This window comes from Notothenia rossii, assembly GCF_949606895.1.
Source record: "Notothenia rossii genome assembly, chromosome: 8".
Classification (NCBI taxonomy): Eukaryota; Metazoa; Chordata; class Actinopteri; order Perciformes; family Nototheniidae; genus Notothenia; species Notothenia rossii.
In genome coordinates, this window is record NC_136906.1 from 7,273,085 (window position 1) to 7,292,670 (window position 19,586).

The 19,586-nt window shown below is 40.1% G+C and overlaps 1 protein-coding gene across 2 annotated transcripts; it reads right to left on the reverse strand.

Annotated features, from left to right (window-relative positions):
• Nucleotides 1–5,975: 5,975 nt before the first annotated feature.
• Nucleotides 5,976–18,099, reverse strand: wipi2 (WD repeat domain, phosphoinositide interacting 2). 2 transcript variants are annotated; one of them, XM_079644456.1, is made up of 12 exons: nt 17,845–18,099; nt 16,013–16,095; nt 13,193–13,362; nt 13,003–13,099; nt 11,935–12,032; nt 11,110–11,202; nt 10,923–10,993; nt 10,427–10,534; nt 9,625–9,789; nt 8,341–8,448; nt 8,121–8,215; nt 5,976–7,328 (listed from the first exon to the last, which is right to left on the reverse strand). In XM_079644456.1, the coding sequence occupies exons 1-12, from the start codon at nt 17,916–17,918 to the stop codon at nt 7,216–7,218; spliced, it is 1,275 nt and encodes a 424-aa protein (XP_079500582.1). In that variant the 5' UTR covers nt 17,919–18,099; the 3' UTR covers nt 5,976–7,215. The 2 variants fall into 2 exon arrangements, with proteins under 2 accessions (XP_079500582.1, XP_079500581.1); XM_079644455.1 differs by having other exon boundaries at nt 10,421–10,534; nt 17,845–18,098.
• Nucleotides 18,100–19,586: the final 1,487 nt, after the last annotated feature.

Below are 19,586 nucleotides of genomic sequence, written 5' to 3' on the forward strand. Positions count from 1 at the left end.
CGTCATGTCCTTAACGGGTATAACGTGACGGGCGCGCGTCCGGGAAGCGTGGGCGTGCCCGTAAAGATCAGATTCTTAATTTCTTACATTGAAGCCTTCAGTTCTGCTTTAATTTAAAGTACTGTATTCCACAATAGTAAAAAGAAAAAATACCCGTGACAAAGCCTATTTATGTTAATTGTCACTGTATTTTTATGATTATAAAGATAGATTTCAAAGATAATAATACCTGTTTAATTAAGAAATAAAGTAGTTTAAAATGGGAAAGCAATGATTGAATATATTTGGGTTCTTTGACGTACTTTAGCCTACATCTTTTTTCTGGTTACTCCCAGTCTCGAAATAGCCTCTTTAATACCACCAGCACATGGATATTTACTCCGAAAATTAAGTATTTCAAAGATGTTTATTTACTAGTCTCCATTCAAGCTTTTGTAGCAATACATAGAAATGAAAGTATTTTATTCAGATAACAAAGTTCTCATATGTTATGTATCCTTCTATGGTTATTCTTTTTTTTCTCCAATAACAACAATTAATCCATTTAAATTGCATAGGCATAATATCACTGTGTAAAAGAGATTATTGTTCTCATTGTTGCCCACATTCACCATCCCACACTTCTGATTTCCATGTTCTTATAAATATTCAGAGTCTACGATTGTTTAACTACTCCATAATGATAAGTAATATTATTAGCATTGTATTTCTTATCAAAGTGAACCAGCAAGTAGTGATGTGGAAACCTCAAACATACATCAAATCCAGTTAACCCAAATGCCTTTCTTTATCAAAGATCATACAATATACTTGTACTTATAGAAAACGTTAGTCAGGATTGTAAAGCGACCGGTTAAAGGTTGTGGGAGAGTTGGGTGTTGGGGGATAATGGCTGGAGGGATTTGGCTCTTTAGCGGCCCTGGGGTTGGCTGCACGGCTGCAGTATTAGCTGTTGGAACAATGGACCCTCTCACCAGCCTGTTTACAGGACACAGTAAATCCATATAAGCTGTGAAAAGTCTGGCGGGACACTTCCAGAGGCTAGACAAACGCGCACACAGGTGGAATTAATGATTTTAATACCTTTCAGTCTTCCTCTTTGAATCATGTTTCAGTCTCTTCTTCCCACTTTTTTTTTACATCAGTTTATGTGTTTGCATCATGTGTGTCTCAACCATAGGGGTCTCAATGCTCCACAAGTGGTCATATTGCCAAAAACAGATAGACACGTACACACACACAAATTAACTTATCCCTCCGAAACCGTCATGTGCAGTGCAGCTGTTAGTATGAATTTGCTTGTCTGAGATAGTGTGTGTGTGTGTGTGTGTGTGTGTGTGTGTGTGTGTGTGTGTGTGTGTGTGTGTGTGTGTGTGTGTGTGTGTGTGTATGTGTATTTACTTCAATAAGTAAAGTTCTACCAAAATCATTTCACACATCTCCTAACACTTCGCCTGGTGGTTTTTCTACATTAATAACATCTGTTTAATGTATAAAGGCTTTTACTTCAAGTATTTTTTAAATACTTTTAGTGAATATTCTTTATGGAACTTTTTATTTGTTTTATTATATTTTTTGACAGACAATTTTCTTTTAAATAGTGATCTGGATATGAACTGCCACCGCTGAGCTATACAGCAGCTTTTTCAATGAGGTGTGGTTTGAAGCGATTCAATTACATGACCTTTTCTTTTGTTCTCCCAAAGTGATTTACGTATAAAAAAAGACAAAACAGGGACAAGAGACCAAAGGGCAATTTAATTTGGCTACATGAAAAAGAGAAAGAAGATAAAGATGAACAGTAAAAGACAGTTTAGATATTATTACATATATTCTCTAGGCTTTACCATAGATTCCTTAAAACACCTGTATTGCTTGAGGTGGCTGTTTCTTTGTAAAGCTGAAAAATGTGGACTCGACAAACATCAACTCTCCTGAGTGTGCGTCAGTCTGTATCTCTGTACCCCCTTTAGGGAACCAGACTAGCATCTGACACAGTTTTGAGAACCGTCAAATTGAGGCTACATTCTGAGGATACAATGATTCACAAAAGGTTTCCCTAAAAGCTTTTCAACGAGCTTTGGTGGACACAGGGTTATTTTTTGGTTATGTTACAAAAGTGTGGGCAAATTTGGCCTCTAAAAAAAATCAGAAATCTGTTTCTACTCTATGAGTAACCGTTTCAATTTAACATGGTTTGAAATTAGGCAGTCTGCAGAGAAAGAGGAGGAAGAAACCTGTGGAGAAGCAACAAAAAAGACAACAAAATGGCCGTCTTAGTATCTGCATGTCTATGATTTGAATATAAGATGCCTTACTCATCCAAATTCTTAACTGGTGCACAGAGCCATTTTAAGAGCAGATGTGGGAGGTGGAGAAGATGGTCCAAGTCTGAGTGATGGCTTTCCAGGGAAACCCTAAATGGACGGAGGCAGATTGAAGAATTCCCAAATCTGACATTCCCTGGCAGATCGGAGGGATGAGACCTCGGGGTGATGTCTGGTTTTAGAGACGTGACCATATTAAGAAGATGAAGGACGGATATAAAAGAGACTGATCTTAAACACCTCCTGATTGTACCTCCATGTCCTGCATTTGTGAGTCAAACACTGATTAAAGGTCCCCTATTATACTGTTTTTTATCAATATATCACAGGTCTCAGATATATAGAGCCTGTCTCTGTGTGGCTCCAAACACCAAACAGATCATTGCAGCATTACCCATAATCCCCTCTGTTTCAGCCCTGTTTCAAAAGTGCTGATTCTCTGCTGTTACTTTAGATGAAAATAAGGAGCCCCTCCCCACGCCCCTCTGAGAGAGATTTGGTTACAAAGAACACAATGGGGCTCTAGGAGGAGATTCAGGTGATAAGGTGTGCGTGTGTGTGTGTGTGTGGGGGGGGTTACCTTGGTTGCTGATTGGCTAATGGTTACACAAGCCAACAAAATCGTTATGACATCATAAAGTGGCTAAAATTTGATCAGCTCATTTTCAGACAGGTTTTTATATAAATGGATCAGGACAAAAAGAGAGAGAATCTTTTTTCCTGAAACTTCCAGACACAGAGGGGACACATGTGGATGTAGAAAAGACATGAAAAGGAATTTTGCATATTAGGTGACCTTTAACTGATGGCCAATTTATTCCTTTTACTTCTAACACACTTTTGTGAGTTGGTTTCTTGGTTTGTGGCAGCAGCATCATGCCTTATAATAATGGGGATTGGGGGGACGATGTGGACCCCCCGCCGCTCCTGGTTCTCAATGAGACGGAGCGCCTGGATGCTATGAATAAACCATACGACATCAAGCGCTCCTTCTGGATCAAAGACGACAAGGAAGCTTTCATCGCTGGAGAGATTCAGCCTGAAGACGGGGACAAGTCACCGTCAAGACCTCGGTAAGACTTACTGTAGACACAAGTCCTTTTGACTTAAATACATTACATACTGTTATTAATCTAATTTTGATCTTAATAATCAAAGGATGCAAGTGTGTTCAGGCATTACATATTTAAAAGGTGGAATAAAGTATAAACATAATCAAAGAAAACAATATAAACACAGTACAAAATACATAGATCACAAATAACACACGATACAAAATATTCTGGATAAACTACAAACAGAAATATAGACATATAAAACATACTGTACATAGTGTAAATCTGGAAGGTAGCTGTTGAGCAAATTGTTCATGATTATAGTGTGAAACTAAAAGTGGAGCAAGATGGCAGAGAGGTAAGTGGTATGTGATGATTTGGGAAAAAGCCCCCCCGAGAGGAGTTGCCTAAAAGTCATTACACTGTTCTTGCTGTGGAAAGAGGGAGTGGGGCCGTAGCTCAGCAATCAGTGTGCTGTACGATGATTTGTTCAGGGAGCAGAACAACATTTGGAGTCATTACACGGCATTAGGGGAGAGCTGACAGCTGTCGGTGTCGTTGGTTCTGCTGACAGAAACATCAGCAGGCCTGGGATCAGCAGCACGCAGGGAAATCTACGGTCATTATTCTCTCTACTCGCTTTGTTTCTCCGCCCTCTCCATGTCCTGCATCTACAGAGCATGAGAACCAGTCTATGCTGATTTAAAGGACAACGTGTTTGTTTGGTAATTCATTTCATTCATTTGATTTATTCACGGGTTAAATGCAATCATAATGGAGTGATGTGTAAACCCCAATAAGCTATTCAAAGCTTGATAATAGGGGTTCAGACAATACAAATAAAGTATTGACATGATATATCCTTAATACTGTATGGAATTGACAGTTTGTGTATTATACAGAAACATTACAACCAAAACCATAAAAAACTATACGTTCACATTTTTTTTCTGGATCAGCTGACTTATTCATGATTTGCTTCGATTTTAAATATGTGATTATGCCTGTCAAACATCTTCATGACAAATGAGAAAGTATACAAATGAGCCTGTTGATGGTGCTATTGCCTCTCTTTGTGTTTCTGTTGTGCACCATGGATACACTCTCTTCTCACTTCTCTCTCTGTATGCTTGTGTGTCCGTAGCAGGAAGCCTTTGATGCGCTGGGCTTCACGGCTGAGGAGAAGATGAGTGTGTACAAGCTGACTGGAGGCATAATGCAATCCAGCAACATGAAGAAGTTCAAACAGAAAGCCAGGGGGAACAAGCTGATGTGAAATCCACTGGGGGTATAAAGAGTCCACCTCTCTCTCTCTATCTATAACTGCTTTACTCCAAATCACATCATCTGTATGTCAATTCAGTCGCATTTTACACAAACATTATTGAATTGTCTTTGCTCTCAATACAAAAAAACAAAAAATCAAATAATACACCCGTTATATTCATCCAAAAAGTAACTTCCAGGGAAATGTTTTACTGCTTATTAAATACTTTGAAGTCAATATAGCTAAAAATACGTACCCTTATTTACGGTTTTCTATGCATTACTTGTAGTGTAGTATTTTCACAGGGTTGTTTTGGATCTTCTTTCCCCCCACACCTTTTCTCTTTCCACCTCCCTCTCTCTAGCCCATGGGGATTTTCTCCATCCTAGAGGAGCAGTGTGTGTTTCCAAAGGCGACAGAAGCCACCTTCAAAGCAGCATTGTATGAAAACCACCTGGGCAACTCCAACAACTTCCTCTAGCTCAAATGGGGGAAGAAAGGACAAGAGGCCCACTTTGAACTGAGTACTGGGTTGTACTAATGACACTGCAAAAAGGGGCCCGATCGCATCCGTTTCTGTCAATTGCTATCTCTGAATGTAAAGTAGGATGTTTAGCTGTGTGTGCATGGGTCCATTCATTGTGTCTCTCACAGGTGGGCTACAACATCGCTCACTGGCTGGAGAAGAACAAAGACCGGTCTCATCCAGAAACCCTCTATGCATTTGCTGTCTCTGCTTTTCAAAGAGGAGGCGGCCGCTCCGGGAATCAAGAAACAGAAGAGGGGGTCTTCTTTTCAGCCCGTCTCCAACTTCTACAGGGTGACTCACACAGATGCATGGATGCACTGTATGTACTGTACATTGCAATCGTTTCACAGAAGCTGGCAGAATTCTTAAAAGGGCTCGTGTGTAGGATATAGTGCCATCTAGTGGTGAGTTTGCAGATTGTAATTAATTTATACCCCTTCTGACCACCCCTCCCTTCATAAGGGTGTCAGATAACCTTTAATAGACTTTAGTTAACGTTGAAATATTTTAAGGTCATCTCTCTATAGCCAGATTGGTTTGTCCCTACTGGGCTACTGTAGAAACAATTAGCAGTGTGAAATGGTGGAAGAGTACCTCCTCCCTGTGCAGATATGAATATTTAATTCGTTAGCTTTTTACTTCTGGCATCTATGCTTCAAAATGCATGCATATGCTATGTTCAGTCAGTCTTGGGGAAAAGGCAGTTACATGCAATATTCTTCTATATTTTTGGGTGAACTGTCCCTTTAACAAATATGGAAAGGTTAACACAGAGCAACAAAAACAAAAGGCATCTGTCTCATACATCAACATGGAATTTATTTTTCATTTTAGTTTCAGATGAACGTTTCACATTTTGTACAAAATCATTAGAAAATGCCTGACAATCCCCCGGCTGATCCTGGTCTTCGCGGCCTCAGACACCAAAAGGATTATGGGGGAATCATGCAGCATCAGATGATGAGGCTCAGTCTGAGCTCCAGATCAGTCAAATTATACTCTGCAGTTCACTCCTGATCGCTGGCCATAACCTGACACTATGGTACAGTGATGTCCTGCCATGTCTAATGTACAGAGATGCAGTGGAGGAGAGGAAGATGATCACTTCCTGCATACAGACTGCCTTTATATTACCGATGTACGGACGAAGTACCACGTCAACAACACCATGCATGTTTTCTTACGCATGATACATCGTCGGTTATGTAGATTTAAGAAAAAGATAGTTAATATCAATTTAAAATCAACCAATGACTGCAGGCCATGATGACAGGGTGGGCGGGGAATCCACTGAGACAGTTTGGATGAGGTACAAGTGAGCAGGGGATGGGGCTAATTACTCAGTGTTTTGCTAATGTACATGCCCAGCACACACACACACACACACACAAATGAAGTTTCAGCACAAGCGCACACTTGAACGCAAACACCTCTGCCTCATGCCGAAGGCTTCTGAAATGATTCTTTGGAGGGTAAAGTCGAGCCGGAGGAGCGATCCTGGACACTGTGTGTGTGTGAGAGGAAAGTAAAGAGAGTACACACACCCTCCGTTAAGATCCGACAACTGAAAATACATTTTATTAAGCCGATGCAAAGAGAAACCATGACAGCGGGGCAGAGAGGCACTTACACAATCACTTTCATTTTACACAGTGCTTGCGTCTGTGTGTCTTTAAGTGGAGACACAGCTACATGTTCTGTTCTTTTTTTAGACAAACACACACACTCACATTTACTCGTTTTCACATTGGAGCATGTTTTCTTTTCGCAGTTGGCACATGTACATGCAAAGCGTCAGTTTGGCCTGCGCAGGCGAACTGAGGGGAAAAGGGAGCGAGGATTAAAAGGAGGGCAGAAGGGAGGAAAAAATTGTTTGTGAACGATAAACGCAGACAGACTGAAAGACGGGCTCTTGAACAGCGTTTAAAAACACCCCCGTCTCTGACCCCGCCCGCCCTCCCACCTCCTTCTGTCACATGTTCATAGCAGCACCAGAGGAGCCCTCTGATTGGTGGGAACAGCCGTCCGTTAAGTCAGTCAGTCAGTTTCCAGGATGAGCGGCGGCTGCTCGTTCTCCTCCTCTAAGCGCAGGTCGTTCAGGTCGTCTTCAAGCCCCGCCCCCCCGACGGCGCCCTGCTCCTCACTGTAACCTAGGAAACAAGAGGTGAAATACTTAAACTTTGTACTTTTAAGAACTTAAAAACTATGTTGTTATCATTGGCAGGGTTGATAAAGAAGGATTAGCTGCAGACAGATACACGTTCATGTCTGACAGACAACACTGAGGGCTCAAAATAACAAAACAGGCCCATCCTTTTGAGGCTTTCCCCCTTACAGTTTGTTTACAGTCATTATGAGATGTAGTTTTGCTTTGGTGCTGCTATACTTTGTTCGGACAAAAACACTCATACAGTAAGTGCTTGTAAAACTAAAGGGTCCTCCTTATACCTGCCATGTCTTTTAATAACATTCAGACAAAGACAAAAAAAAATTGAAGTGTTTCCATCACATATTCTGTTTCTGGTTTGCCAAAAAAAGAAGAGGGAGGCGTCAGAGGTGCATAGTTAAAAAAAATAAAATAAAATCTGAATAATTTCTAATTCTGAACTATAGAAACATAAATTGATGAATACAACTTTGGAAAACAACAGTTTGATGTGGTTCATTTTCAAGGGTTTTTGAGCACTTTGCTAAAGGAGAGGTGCTATTTTAGTGTTCCTTTACTTAAAGCCCTGTTTGAACATGACTTGAAAATAGTAACAAAATAAAATGTTAATCTGATATTGTTTTGTGATTTCCTTTTTATTACTTAGTTATATTTCTATAAGTATTATTCCTCTGGAAATAAACAACGGAATTCCCTGCAGCTATAACATTACATCCACTAAACTTCTCTGAACGTGTAAAGCAAAGTATTTCTGGTGAACATGTGTGTAACGTACCTTTAGTGACGGCGGCGCTGTAGGTCTGGGCCACCAGAGGGCGGTCATGTGACTGCTCCAGGATCTCATTGGATGGCTCAGCGCTGCCATCTAACCTGAGGGGGGTCAATTACAGAAGCTCTGAGTGAAACGCTCCAGATTCAGGCTACCTTACATCTGTTCACTGAGTGTTAGTGTGTGTGTGTGTGTGTGTGTGTGTGTGTGTGTGTGTGTGTGTTACCTGTGCTGCTTCATGAGTGTGCATTCCCCCCCCTCCTGTGGATCCAGGTTGTACAGATACAGGTAACCATCAGCCGCAGCCACCAATAACCGGGGAATCTTCTGAATCCTGAATAAAACAAGAACAAACAGACATTTAATAATGCTTTAGCTCCCATGGCTTGTATGTGGTTGTTGGTTGTTGGTTAACGGTTAATACTGTGAAGGGATCAGTTCTCCTTGTATAAAACAAAATAATCTGCACCACTTTCTTTTCAAAGGACTTAAAGGTGGGGTAGGTACGTTTGAGAAACCGGCTCGAGATACACTTGTTATATTCCACGGAATGCTCTTAACATCCCGATAGCAATGAATATCTTAAATGCTTTGACAACAAATCCATAAAAATATTTCATCTGTGGAAGCCGTGGCGCTGTAAAAAGCACGACCAATCATCTGAGCCGGCCCAGCTAAAGTAACTGGATGGCCTACCTGCCTGTCAGCCTTCCATCTGTGCACAAACTTATCTCGTGCCCTCATTGGTCATGTGCGCGTTCGTGTGTGTTGGAGGAGGGGCTCTGTGAGGAAGAGGCACATTGGTTCCGGTTGTGTATTTTCAAATTCTAGCGCACTCAAACTGGTTTCTCCAAAATGACCTACCCCACCTTTAATTAAAGACTCCACCAAGTTCATTAAATGTGCCTTTCTAAACGGTTTAATTAAATCTAGGTCTCGAGCAGGTTACGTGATATATATGTCTTAAATGAAGCGAAACTATAAAGTCTGCATCCCTTACGTAACTTCCACACGGTTTCGTTGTGTGCTTCAACGGAAACGCTTCCCATTCACTTTAAATGGGGTAACGTCAGGCTTTGCCGAACTGCATTGTGGTTCCGTCGCTTTGCCTCCATTGCTCGCTTTCGAAAGTTAAGAAAAGTTCAACTTTTCAAGCGCCGACGGAAGCGCCAGCCAATCAGATCTATATGCCAGTACAAGCGCTATCCAATCAAACCGCGTGATTGTGTGTCCGGAGCGGGAGGTTAATGTGATTGGTTGTTGGTCGCGTACCGCTATGATCATCAACTGAATTTCATACATGTATATCTGCAGACTGTTATTGGGCGATATTACTTCTTATTCAACTTTCACTTCCTGTTTTAAAAGGAGGGCCACACTACACCGCAAGTAGTGCTGGATGTGTAAAACCATATCGTGTGTGTGTGTGTGTGTGTGTGTGTGTGTGTGTGTGTGTGTGTGTGTGTGTGTGTGTGTGTGTGTGTGTGTGTGTGTGTGTGTTTTTACTCACACAGCTAAGGCGCAGATGTTCTTGTGTCCGCAGAAGGGCAGGCGTACGGTGGCGAAGGCTCGGCCCTGTGTGAACATTTCCGTCACCTGAGAAGGCAGGTAGGTGGTGGACGCCATCAGCACCTTCCCCAGGTACCCCCCCCATGTGGTGGGCTCCTCCGCTGGCCTGTACACACACAAAAACACACACACACAAAAAAACACACACATGAGCAATTCCGCAAAAAAAAAAATGTGTGCAGGTCAACGTGTCCAGGTAGATTTCAATGTCCCAGCAGACACATGGGACATTTTCAAATGAAAGCATGTGTATTTATGTATACTGAAATAAATATCATTCAAATGATCATCCAAAGACTTAAGACAAATAAATACATGTTACATATTTCTACACCGTAACTCTTAACACAAAGACTTTCCCCTTAGCTTTTACGCCAACATATTCTTAAATAAAAAACAATAATAATACAAAAATAAAGATACATTTAATTAAATTCAAGAGAATAAAACTATTCGTAAAATAATAACTAAACACATGCAGGCCTGTCTGGCTCCATTTTGTTTAAATAAAGACGTAATGTTGGCTTTATGAGGGCTTGTGGGGGGAATATGTTTTACCGCACATTATGAACGTGAGATTTGAATTGAAAGAGATCTACATTTCTCGGACTTCAAGTGACTGGCACACGCGCAGACACAAAGAACGTGAGAAGCTTCTGTTTCTCTGAGGAACCTTAAGCATCAGGAGAACTTTATTCAAACCTGAAGTAATATTTGGAAGACAGGAAGGTACGTACACATACTTCTCCTTCTGCGTCTCTAGTTTGAAGATGTGGACGGTCTCTGTGTTGCTGGAGGCCGACAGGTACAAGCCCTCCATGCTGAACGCCAGCGAGCAGATGCTCACACACCTGAGAGAAGAACCACACACACAGAGCGCAGAGGGTGAACACACACACACAGTTCACACAGTTACAAAATGACGAGGGCTGCTGCTGTACTGAATTTAAGACAAAAAGAAATCCAACAAAATCCACAATTTAAATAAAATGATACATCGGATGAGTTAGTCTGGTTTTTCTATTGAATACTTAAAAAAAAAATATATAATTACAAGACCTCATTGTGTGCCTCTCTGCATTTGTCAAAGAGGCGGGCAAAGTGTTTTGATGGCAGTGAAAATGTTGTTTGTAAAAGGTGTAAAGTAACCAGTGTGAATAAGAATGAGACCAATAGAAGTAGGAAGAAAACCGGTCGTGGTTGAGTTTCCATATAAACAGATATGAGTGAACAATCTACCTCTTGACTCCTCTCCGAAACTCAAAGAGCTTCTGTCCCTCTGGGATTGAGAAGACTCGGATGACTGTGCCCTGAACAGGAAGTGAAAGACAAAAGTTACACTGAGAGGCGAAGCAACTGCGGTGATGTTTACTCTCTCAGGCGGGAAACACACACTGCTTAGCAGACCAGTGTCCTTTAGAGTTACCTTCTCCGAGGCGGTGGCCAGTTTGGTTCCACTGGCGTCGAAAGCCAGCGCCGCCAACGGGCTGTCGTGAGCTGGGATCATGTTAGCCGCTCGCTGCGGAAAAACACGTACAGACACTAGTTAGACACGCGTGACAGAAAGATACTCGTACATAATGAGTGTTGGCTTTGACTGATGAGAGGAAACAGTAGCTGTCAGAACAGTGAGCACGGATCATTTCAAAGATATTTAATGAGCAACAGAAACCCCAGCTTACGTGGCTGCAAGAAACGGTTATGTAAGGGAGGAAATAAGGAAGTAGGAGCCAGGGGAGGTAAATAAGTGTCTACTAATTAGACAGTGGTTTCATAACCAGGCCCCAAAAGTAGGGCCAACAGTATTGAAGTGTAGTAGTATGGGGTAACACTTTTCAGACAGAAACCGTTTTTTGTTGTGATCATCAACTCACATGTGTGTTCTGTCAAAACGAGGCGCTGTTTTCTATAGGTTTAAAATGAATTAGGTATCATTTGAGCTTGAAGTTAAGTTGCGACTCGTTACTTTTGACACCGTCAGTCGGGACAAAAGTTAAAAAAAACTGAAATAAATTTATTAGTTGTTTTTACAAAATAAACCTTCTTGCAAGCATATTTTCTTGTCCCACTTTTTCCCTAATTAAGTTGCTTTGGATGATCCTGCTTGAATAAGCGCGTAAGCATCATAACGTGTGTTTGCTTTTTGTCGAGGGACCACTTGTGATGTTTACTTCCATGTCGGCCTACATAAATACGTCATCACTGCACCTCTCTATTCAAACAGAGCTTCCCTGTGATGGTGTTCACCTACCAGGTTGACTGTGTCGAACACTTGGACCTCTCCTATCGTAGCGCTGCCTGGGTAGGCCAGATAACAGTTATCATTGCTGATGGAGAGGGCGCATAATCCTGCAGGAATACGAGCACAGATTCACCAATAAGCAAAGAAAGACAGATTTTAAAAAAGGACCACGTTTATCTGAGCTTGACAAAAAGAGAAACTGGAAGAATGACACAAGTACAAAGTGACACGACAATCCTCTAAACAGTTCTGACAGCGTAAGGAAAACAAGCATCACAGGAGCAACTCAGGCATTTTTCTGCCTTGAGGGCTTCAGCAAAAACAATGGAGTTCATTTGGAACACAAATAAATAAGAGATTCTAGGAATAAAGGCAAAACCAAAATCAAATAACTATTTTATACGACATACTAGGGGGTGGTGGAAACATCTCTATGTAAGAATCGAGATTTTTATCTTTTAGTATTGTAAATCCATTCACAATTTCCCAAAAGGTTCCTTTTTTTGTTTTTTTTAGATATACCTAGATGTGTTTACTGATGGACATTTATTATATACACAAAACTACACTATGTTGAGTCAAGCATTAGGGTGTGATTTGTAATTACCACACACAACACCAGTTGACGGTATTATTTGGGGACATTTCATATGGAAATTGGCAATAAAGGGCAGCTAGCCTAAGCTCACAAATGTTACTTAATAACAGGCAGCCTTTGATAACCTGAAGCCACTGACATTGAGATATACTCAAATAAATGTAGTTGAAAAAGTGTTTATTTGTGCAAGCTTAGCATGAATAAATGTGACCATTTGTCTTAAGTTAGCTTTGCAATGAGCTAATATAACTTTTTCAATACAATCTTAGACACACCTTCACTCTTATTTGATGTCATAATTTGCATCACCGCCTTCATTAGCCCACATGGACTGGAGTAGATCCTGAAATGAGCTCTATGTACTCAATGCAGAACAAGTTATTACTCTAATTGTGAGATAGCCAAAGAATGATACCCCTACCATGTGCCATACCTACTTTACCAAACACAAACTACACTATGTTGCTGGCCACACTCACCTGATGGGTTGGGGGGGGTTTCTCTGATAGTGTGCAGCACTTTCATGTCTCGGATGTTGTGAATGTAAAGTGACTCCTCCAGACAGACTATCAGCCTCTGCAGAGGAAACAGCAACATCATCACTGTCAGAGAGACATTAAGACATATCACTCAGAGTAATGAATGTCTGACAGTCAGGTATTCAGCTACCTGTCTGTTGAGCTTGACGGCCAGTATAGTGTTGGAGTAGGAGTAGTTGCAGATCTCCGTTCCCTTCTTGAAGTGACAGACTTTGAGCTTCCTCGGGGCCTTCAGGCTCACGATGGCCACCAGGCTGCTGGAGAACAGACGCTCCACGATACACACATCCTCCGTGTCCGCTGCACACGCACACAGTATATACACACACACTTTATTGAATATAGAACTAAAAGAATAACTATCTTAAAATGAAAAAAATACATATTCACAAGAAATACAAATATTTGAAAAAGCAGGTACAATGAGAATATGACAAATAACTCTAAATAATTAAATATGAGATGATACAAGATTTACCTTATTGATCCCAAATTGGGATTTTTGTTGTTGTTCAGATATTATTGACATAAAGTGTGCAAGAAATTGAATTTTTAATGTAATATTCCATTTTATATTAAATATAACTGCACATATATGGGCAGTTATATACAGATCTGCTCAAGAGGTTTACTTACTATTTATTATTAACATGTTGTCACTGTCAAAATTAACATTGACTTTAATATATATATAAATAATGCCTTCTGCTGCTACTAACAGCTGTTATGTATTAGTTCTTATGTCTTTCACTGCATTGAGAGACATTTCGTTGAACCAGAGTATGATAACAATAAAGTTATTCTTATTCTGAGTGTAAGGAAACGATGCAAATGAAAGCATCCACATGTGTGCAGCAGTCTAAAGCACAGACCGTTTGTGTGCTCCTGAACACAGCGTCAAAACGTTGAGCACACTGTGTAGTTTGTTCAGTAAACGCATTGAGCTAAATTCATGAATTATAGATGGCAGCTGTGCTTATTGTCTTCCTCTGCCCGACTACACTACCTGCTTTGCATCGAGTATTCAAATCAAACCGGATTTATCTAAAGGTGCCGCTTAGCTCAACCTCTCGTGCAAGATAACGCTGTTGCAGAGATCGTTATACGTTATGTAAATCCAGTTATAAGTGAGAGGATTGATGCTTTAGTATGCAGTTGAGCAAAGAGGGGTTAACAAAACACATTCATGTTTAAAAAGATGCAATGGTGCAGTGATCGTGTATAGACGGCATGCATTAAACACATCGACTAAAACGTATGGCTGAGCAATAATAAAAACACATAGCAGGGCTCGACAGTAACGGTTGCCAGGTTGCCATTGGCAACCATTCAGAAAAAATGTCAACCACTTCTTGGCCTTTGGTTGCCATGAGTGGCAACCTCTTTTTAACATAAAGAAATAAGGACAGCAAACAGCAAAATGTGTTCCCCAAAATAGATAAATGTTAATTATTTGTTGCATTAAGAGTGATATTTAATTTTTGTTGTGACCAGTCGGAACCTGATACTTAAGTTGCACGTGCATTGGTGTGATTACGGAGCCAGAAAGCGATGCACGTTTACTCGTGTGCGCCGTGTGTTTGTTTTACAATAAATGGTGAAGCAAATTAAGTTGTTTGACTGTGGGGTAAAAAGTTCGGCCAACCCGTCAACCTCTCAAACGAATGTTCAAAGTGATTCAACTGATAAAGCGCAAGCTGAACCCGAACGAAAAGCAAAGAGGAAATGTGTAAAGTCTTGGGATGCGAAATATATATTATGTACATTCTGCTCCGTTGTGCGTTCACTTCCGGTAAAAGTTCCTTCAAAATAATAATAAGACTTTACCATAGGAACATAATGGCATACAAATATAATCACAAGTTTCCTACAACTTTAGTTTCAAATAATTGTGTTAATTACTTATTGTAAAGCATTTGAACATTGTTTTGTGTCACATGTTCATTATTAAGTTGATGTAACTGTATAGTATCTTAATTATTTAAAATATAAGGTGTCTAAAAATGGCAAACGTATTTTCAGTTTTGGCAACCAAAAGCTGATGCCTGGTTGCCAGCCTGGCAACCACTTTTAAAAGTTAGCGTTGAGCCCTGACAATAGTGATACTTTAAATCCTATCGTCTCTCCTACACAAGGAGTTTGTACTCACTGACCAGTGGTGGAAAGTAACCACGGACATTTACTCAAGTCATACAGTATACAGTATTTAAGTACAATTTTGAGGTTCTACTTGTTACTTGTTTTGTCATGTTTTACTTTTAGTCCACTACAGTTCAGAGGCATTTACTTTTTGACTTCAATGCATTCATTTGAAAACTTAAGATACAAGAACATTTGCAGATTCAGATTCTTTAGAAATACAAACATGGCTTCAGATATAATTCAGTTATTTCATTTATATTATTTTGCATAATCTGTACTTTTGGTACTTTTGTATACGAGCACAAATAAAATCTAATTCATAAAGAAAGAAACATTTATATAGAACCAAATGTATCTTAACGAGACAATAAGTGAAACTGAAACAATGGCTCAAGAACAAAGTGAAAGGAAAACTAATATCACAGAATAAACCACGCAGTGACAGAGTTTAGCCTTTAGGGTCAACAGCAAACACAATGGAGTTCATTGTTCACCAAGAACATAACTTGTAATTTGAGAATAAAGATGAAAGACCAACAAAACCCAGGAAGTTTCCCCGCCCCTGGTTTTGAGCAAGTAGTCAAAAGAAAAGTAAAACCCTTCTTCCTCAGTATTTCATGAGCTGTATCAATACATTTAGATTCTTAACTTCTAAAAAAATAACCTCAACAACAGTTTCCTCTACATCTCTATATTGCTACTGATAGACAATAATAATAATATAATAATCCTTCACACTAAGTCACTGTTGTCAAATAAGTCAAATGTGTTTTTTAAAAGTAAAGAACTAGCTTAATCAAATACTTACGACATTCGTATATCTGCTCCAATTTATCCACAGAGGACAGGGAGAAAAACTTGTATCCTGATTTGGTGCCAACCGCTAAGGACCTACACAAATAACAGAAATGGACACAACAGCAGCATTAAACAATCATTGACTTAGTGAGCTCTTAAACGCATAAACACTGGGTATTTATACACACTTATGATCTTATTTCAAAGTGGACACTGAGCAGAGGAACCTGTGGTCAGATTGTGACAGCGGTCACACGACTCGAGCTGTTTTGCAATAAAAGAGCAGGGCTCTGCGGTGTGAAGCAGTCCACAGTCAACTAAAAAGGACTAAGTCATTGTTACTTCAACTTTAAATCTAGCTACAGTGGTGTAAAGTAACTAAGTAGCTTTACTCAAGTACATTTTGAGGTACTTTACTTGAGTTTTTCAACGTTTTGCTACTTTATACTTCTACCCGACTACAATTCAGAGGTCAAATGTTTACTCCACTACATTTATTTAAAAACATTTAGAGATCTGGATGAATGATGAGAAATATAATCAAGTCACTCAACTTAAATCAGACTTTAGTTCCACCTGGAGTAAATTCCCAAGCTACCCTGCAGTATAAGTCATTCAAACTAGCTGCACCTTTACCAGCTTTGATAAACACATACAGTAAATACATCAATAATTATAATCAACATAACATATTAGCCAATCAGCAAAATTCTAAGTTTATTTAGATGCCAATACTTTTGTACTTTTACTTGGGAAACATTTTGATTGCAGGACTTTTAATCTGAACAGAGTATTCCTACACTCTGGTACTTCTACTTTTACTTAAGTACAACATCTTTCCCCACCTCTGTTGTCTACAAGAAACACAGTGACCTGGTTTCTCACAGCTTTGCCAACAGTCTCATAGCCGCAGCGCTAAAAATAACCCATCGTCCAAAACACACAAAGACTTCAGCTGTGATTATTCTGATGATTCTGTATATTGTATCATGACAGTAGTCAACACAGCCTCTAAAGAAGTTACCTGACACCTGAACTGCATGCGTTTTTGTGGCTAAAGTTAAGCACACAGCTACATGTTAGATTAAAGCTAAGCTAGCTAGTGAATAACACGCACCACAGTTCACTTAGCTCGCATAACATATTGTTTATTTGTTGTTATTTATAAATGTGAGAAACCACACATTTACATTTCACATGGAGACCTGTCACCCTGTCGTAGACATGTACACGGTCAGCTAGCAGTACATAAAGTCATTACAATTAGTTTCACCTATATCAGCTTTAATAACACATCAATAAAACATGATTATCGTAATAAAACATATAAAATAGTTTTGAGAAATGGGCATAATGGGAACTTGATGGCAATACTCTTTTACTTTAGTAATAATTTGATTGCAGGACTTTACTTGAAACAGAGTATTTCCTACACTCTGGTACTTCTACTTTTACGTAAGCACAATACCTGAGTACTTCTTCCACTTCTTGAGTATTCTGTATGATGTAAATTAATCACCACAGCCTTTAAAGAAGCTACATGACACTTCATGTGTTTAGTGGCTAAAGTTAGCCATTTTGTTAGCTAAAGGCTAAGCTAGTGTCGTGAACAACACGCAACCACCGTCCACTACAGTTAACTCAGCTAGCGAAACTCATTTTGTATTTGTAGTTATTTCTAATGTGAGAAAGCACACATTACTATTTCATATGGAGCCCTGTCATCCCGTGAGGAGCTAACAGTGAGCTAAGCTAACTTCAGCTAGCTTGACAGCACCAGGCCAGCGGCTCCTCTCTCTTCTCTCCCCGGCCCTGCCTCACTCTCCCCGGCCCTTTTCTTACGTGTTGTCCTGGTTGAAGTTGGCGAAGAGGAGCTGGCTTCCGCCTGCATCCCCGCTTTGACTGGCCAAGTTCATGGGCTCGGCACCATCCACATATAATGTTCCGGTAGAAACAGCAGCAGCAGTCTGGCTGGGATAAGAACTGTGATTAGGGCCAGACGGTTTCACGGAGCCATGTCTTTTTCTTGGCCCCTCGGTAGTGATTGTTGTTGTTTTTCACAGGGGCTGCTGCTGCCCCTCACTGCGCATGCGCCGATGACGCAGCATGCAGTGCCTTTAAAGGGCCAGCTCGATTTAACAACTGCAGTCCTGATGATAAAATATACAATTATGAATATTATCAGAGGGAGAAGAACTAAGATATTGTACTTAAGTCACTGTAGAAATACCACAGTCTAGGAATACTCTGTTAAGTAAGTAAGTAAGTAAAAGTCCTACAATGAAAATGGAAAAGTATTAGCATCAAAATATACCAAAAGTAAATGTAAACATTATGCCAAATGGACATTTTAACCACCAGATTTGATTAAGTGTGTGCATTAATGGGTTCATCACTTCAATGTTGCACTTGGCAAAGTGTGGTTTATTTGCATTACTTAATATACTACTCGGTAGCTTAACCTATAATAATATATAATAAATAGATTCGATTTATATTATTGTATTAATAACCTATTCATTTAAGATGTTAAATAACTGTAGTGGGATACAACTAGTACAGTGGCTATGTACTGTAGGACGGTATTTCTTGTTCTTATCCTTGCTCCAGGGTAGAAAAAAGCAGAAGCAAACACGGCTGGCAACACTATTGTAGAGTAACTATATTATTTAATGTAAGAGCGCCACACAATGTGACTATGTGCAACAACAGCTGAATTTAATGGGCAACATATAAAGGGCCGTCCCTCCCTACAGGCTGATCATGCAGACTGCGTGGGGCCTCGCTCACCTTGCGGAGGGACCGGAATTTGTTATGATAGTCAAGAGATTCTCCTGGTGAATTACAGCATTTACCCCTCCCTCATCAACCTTGAAGTTTAGCCTCACGTAGGGTGGTCCTTAAAATTGAAAGTCGGAAAGTAAGCTCCGACCCCCAGAATTCATTCTATTAGTCAAGAAAACTCTCCTGGTGAATTTTTTCCTCAATCTGACAACATTTACCCCCCCTCATCGACAGGGGCTGCCACACCAGCCATGGTGCTGCCACTGAGGCTAAACTTCCAGGTCGATGAGGGGGGGGGGGGGGGTTTCTTGACTAATAGAATGAATTCTGGGGGTCGGAGCTTAGACTTTCCGACTTTCAATTTTAAGGACCACCCTTTTTCTTTACGTTTGCATGAGTAAATGTTCATATATTTGCCTTGTATCAGATTTCATCTATCAGTTGCATATAACGGAGTTGAACATATTGTTACTAAAAAGTCAACGACTAGCATGTATATAAAGACATTAAATGCATTTATTTTAGCTTTTGTTGACTTAATAATATAAAACCCTTAAGGCCATATACACTGTTTTTGATGAGTTACAAAACGTAATGTACAAAAGTCAGAGACATAAAAGGAAACCGTTAGTAATAAATATGTGACGGACTGATTTTGGGTGTGCCCCACAGTTTCTGTCAGCGTTCAAGTTTCAGGTGTAAGTCTGAGCATGTCAGTGTAATTGCGTTTGAGTGATAAACATATTCAATGAATAACATCATAAAGAGACGGAGACTCTGCAGCTCCTCCTGTGGGAGTC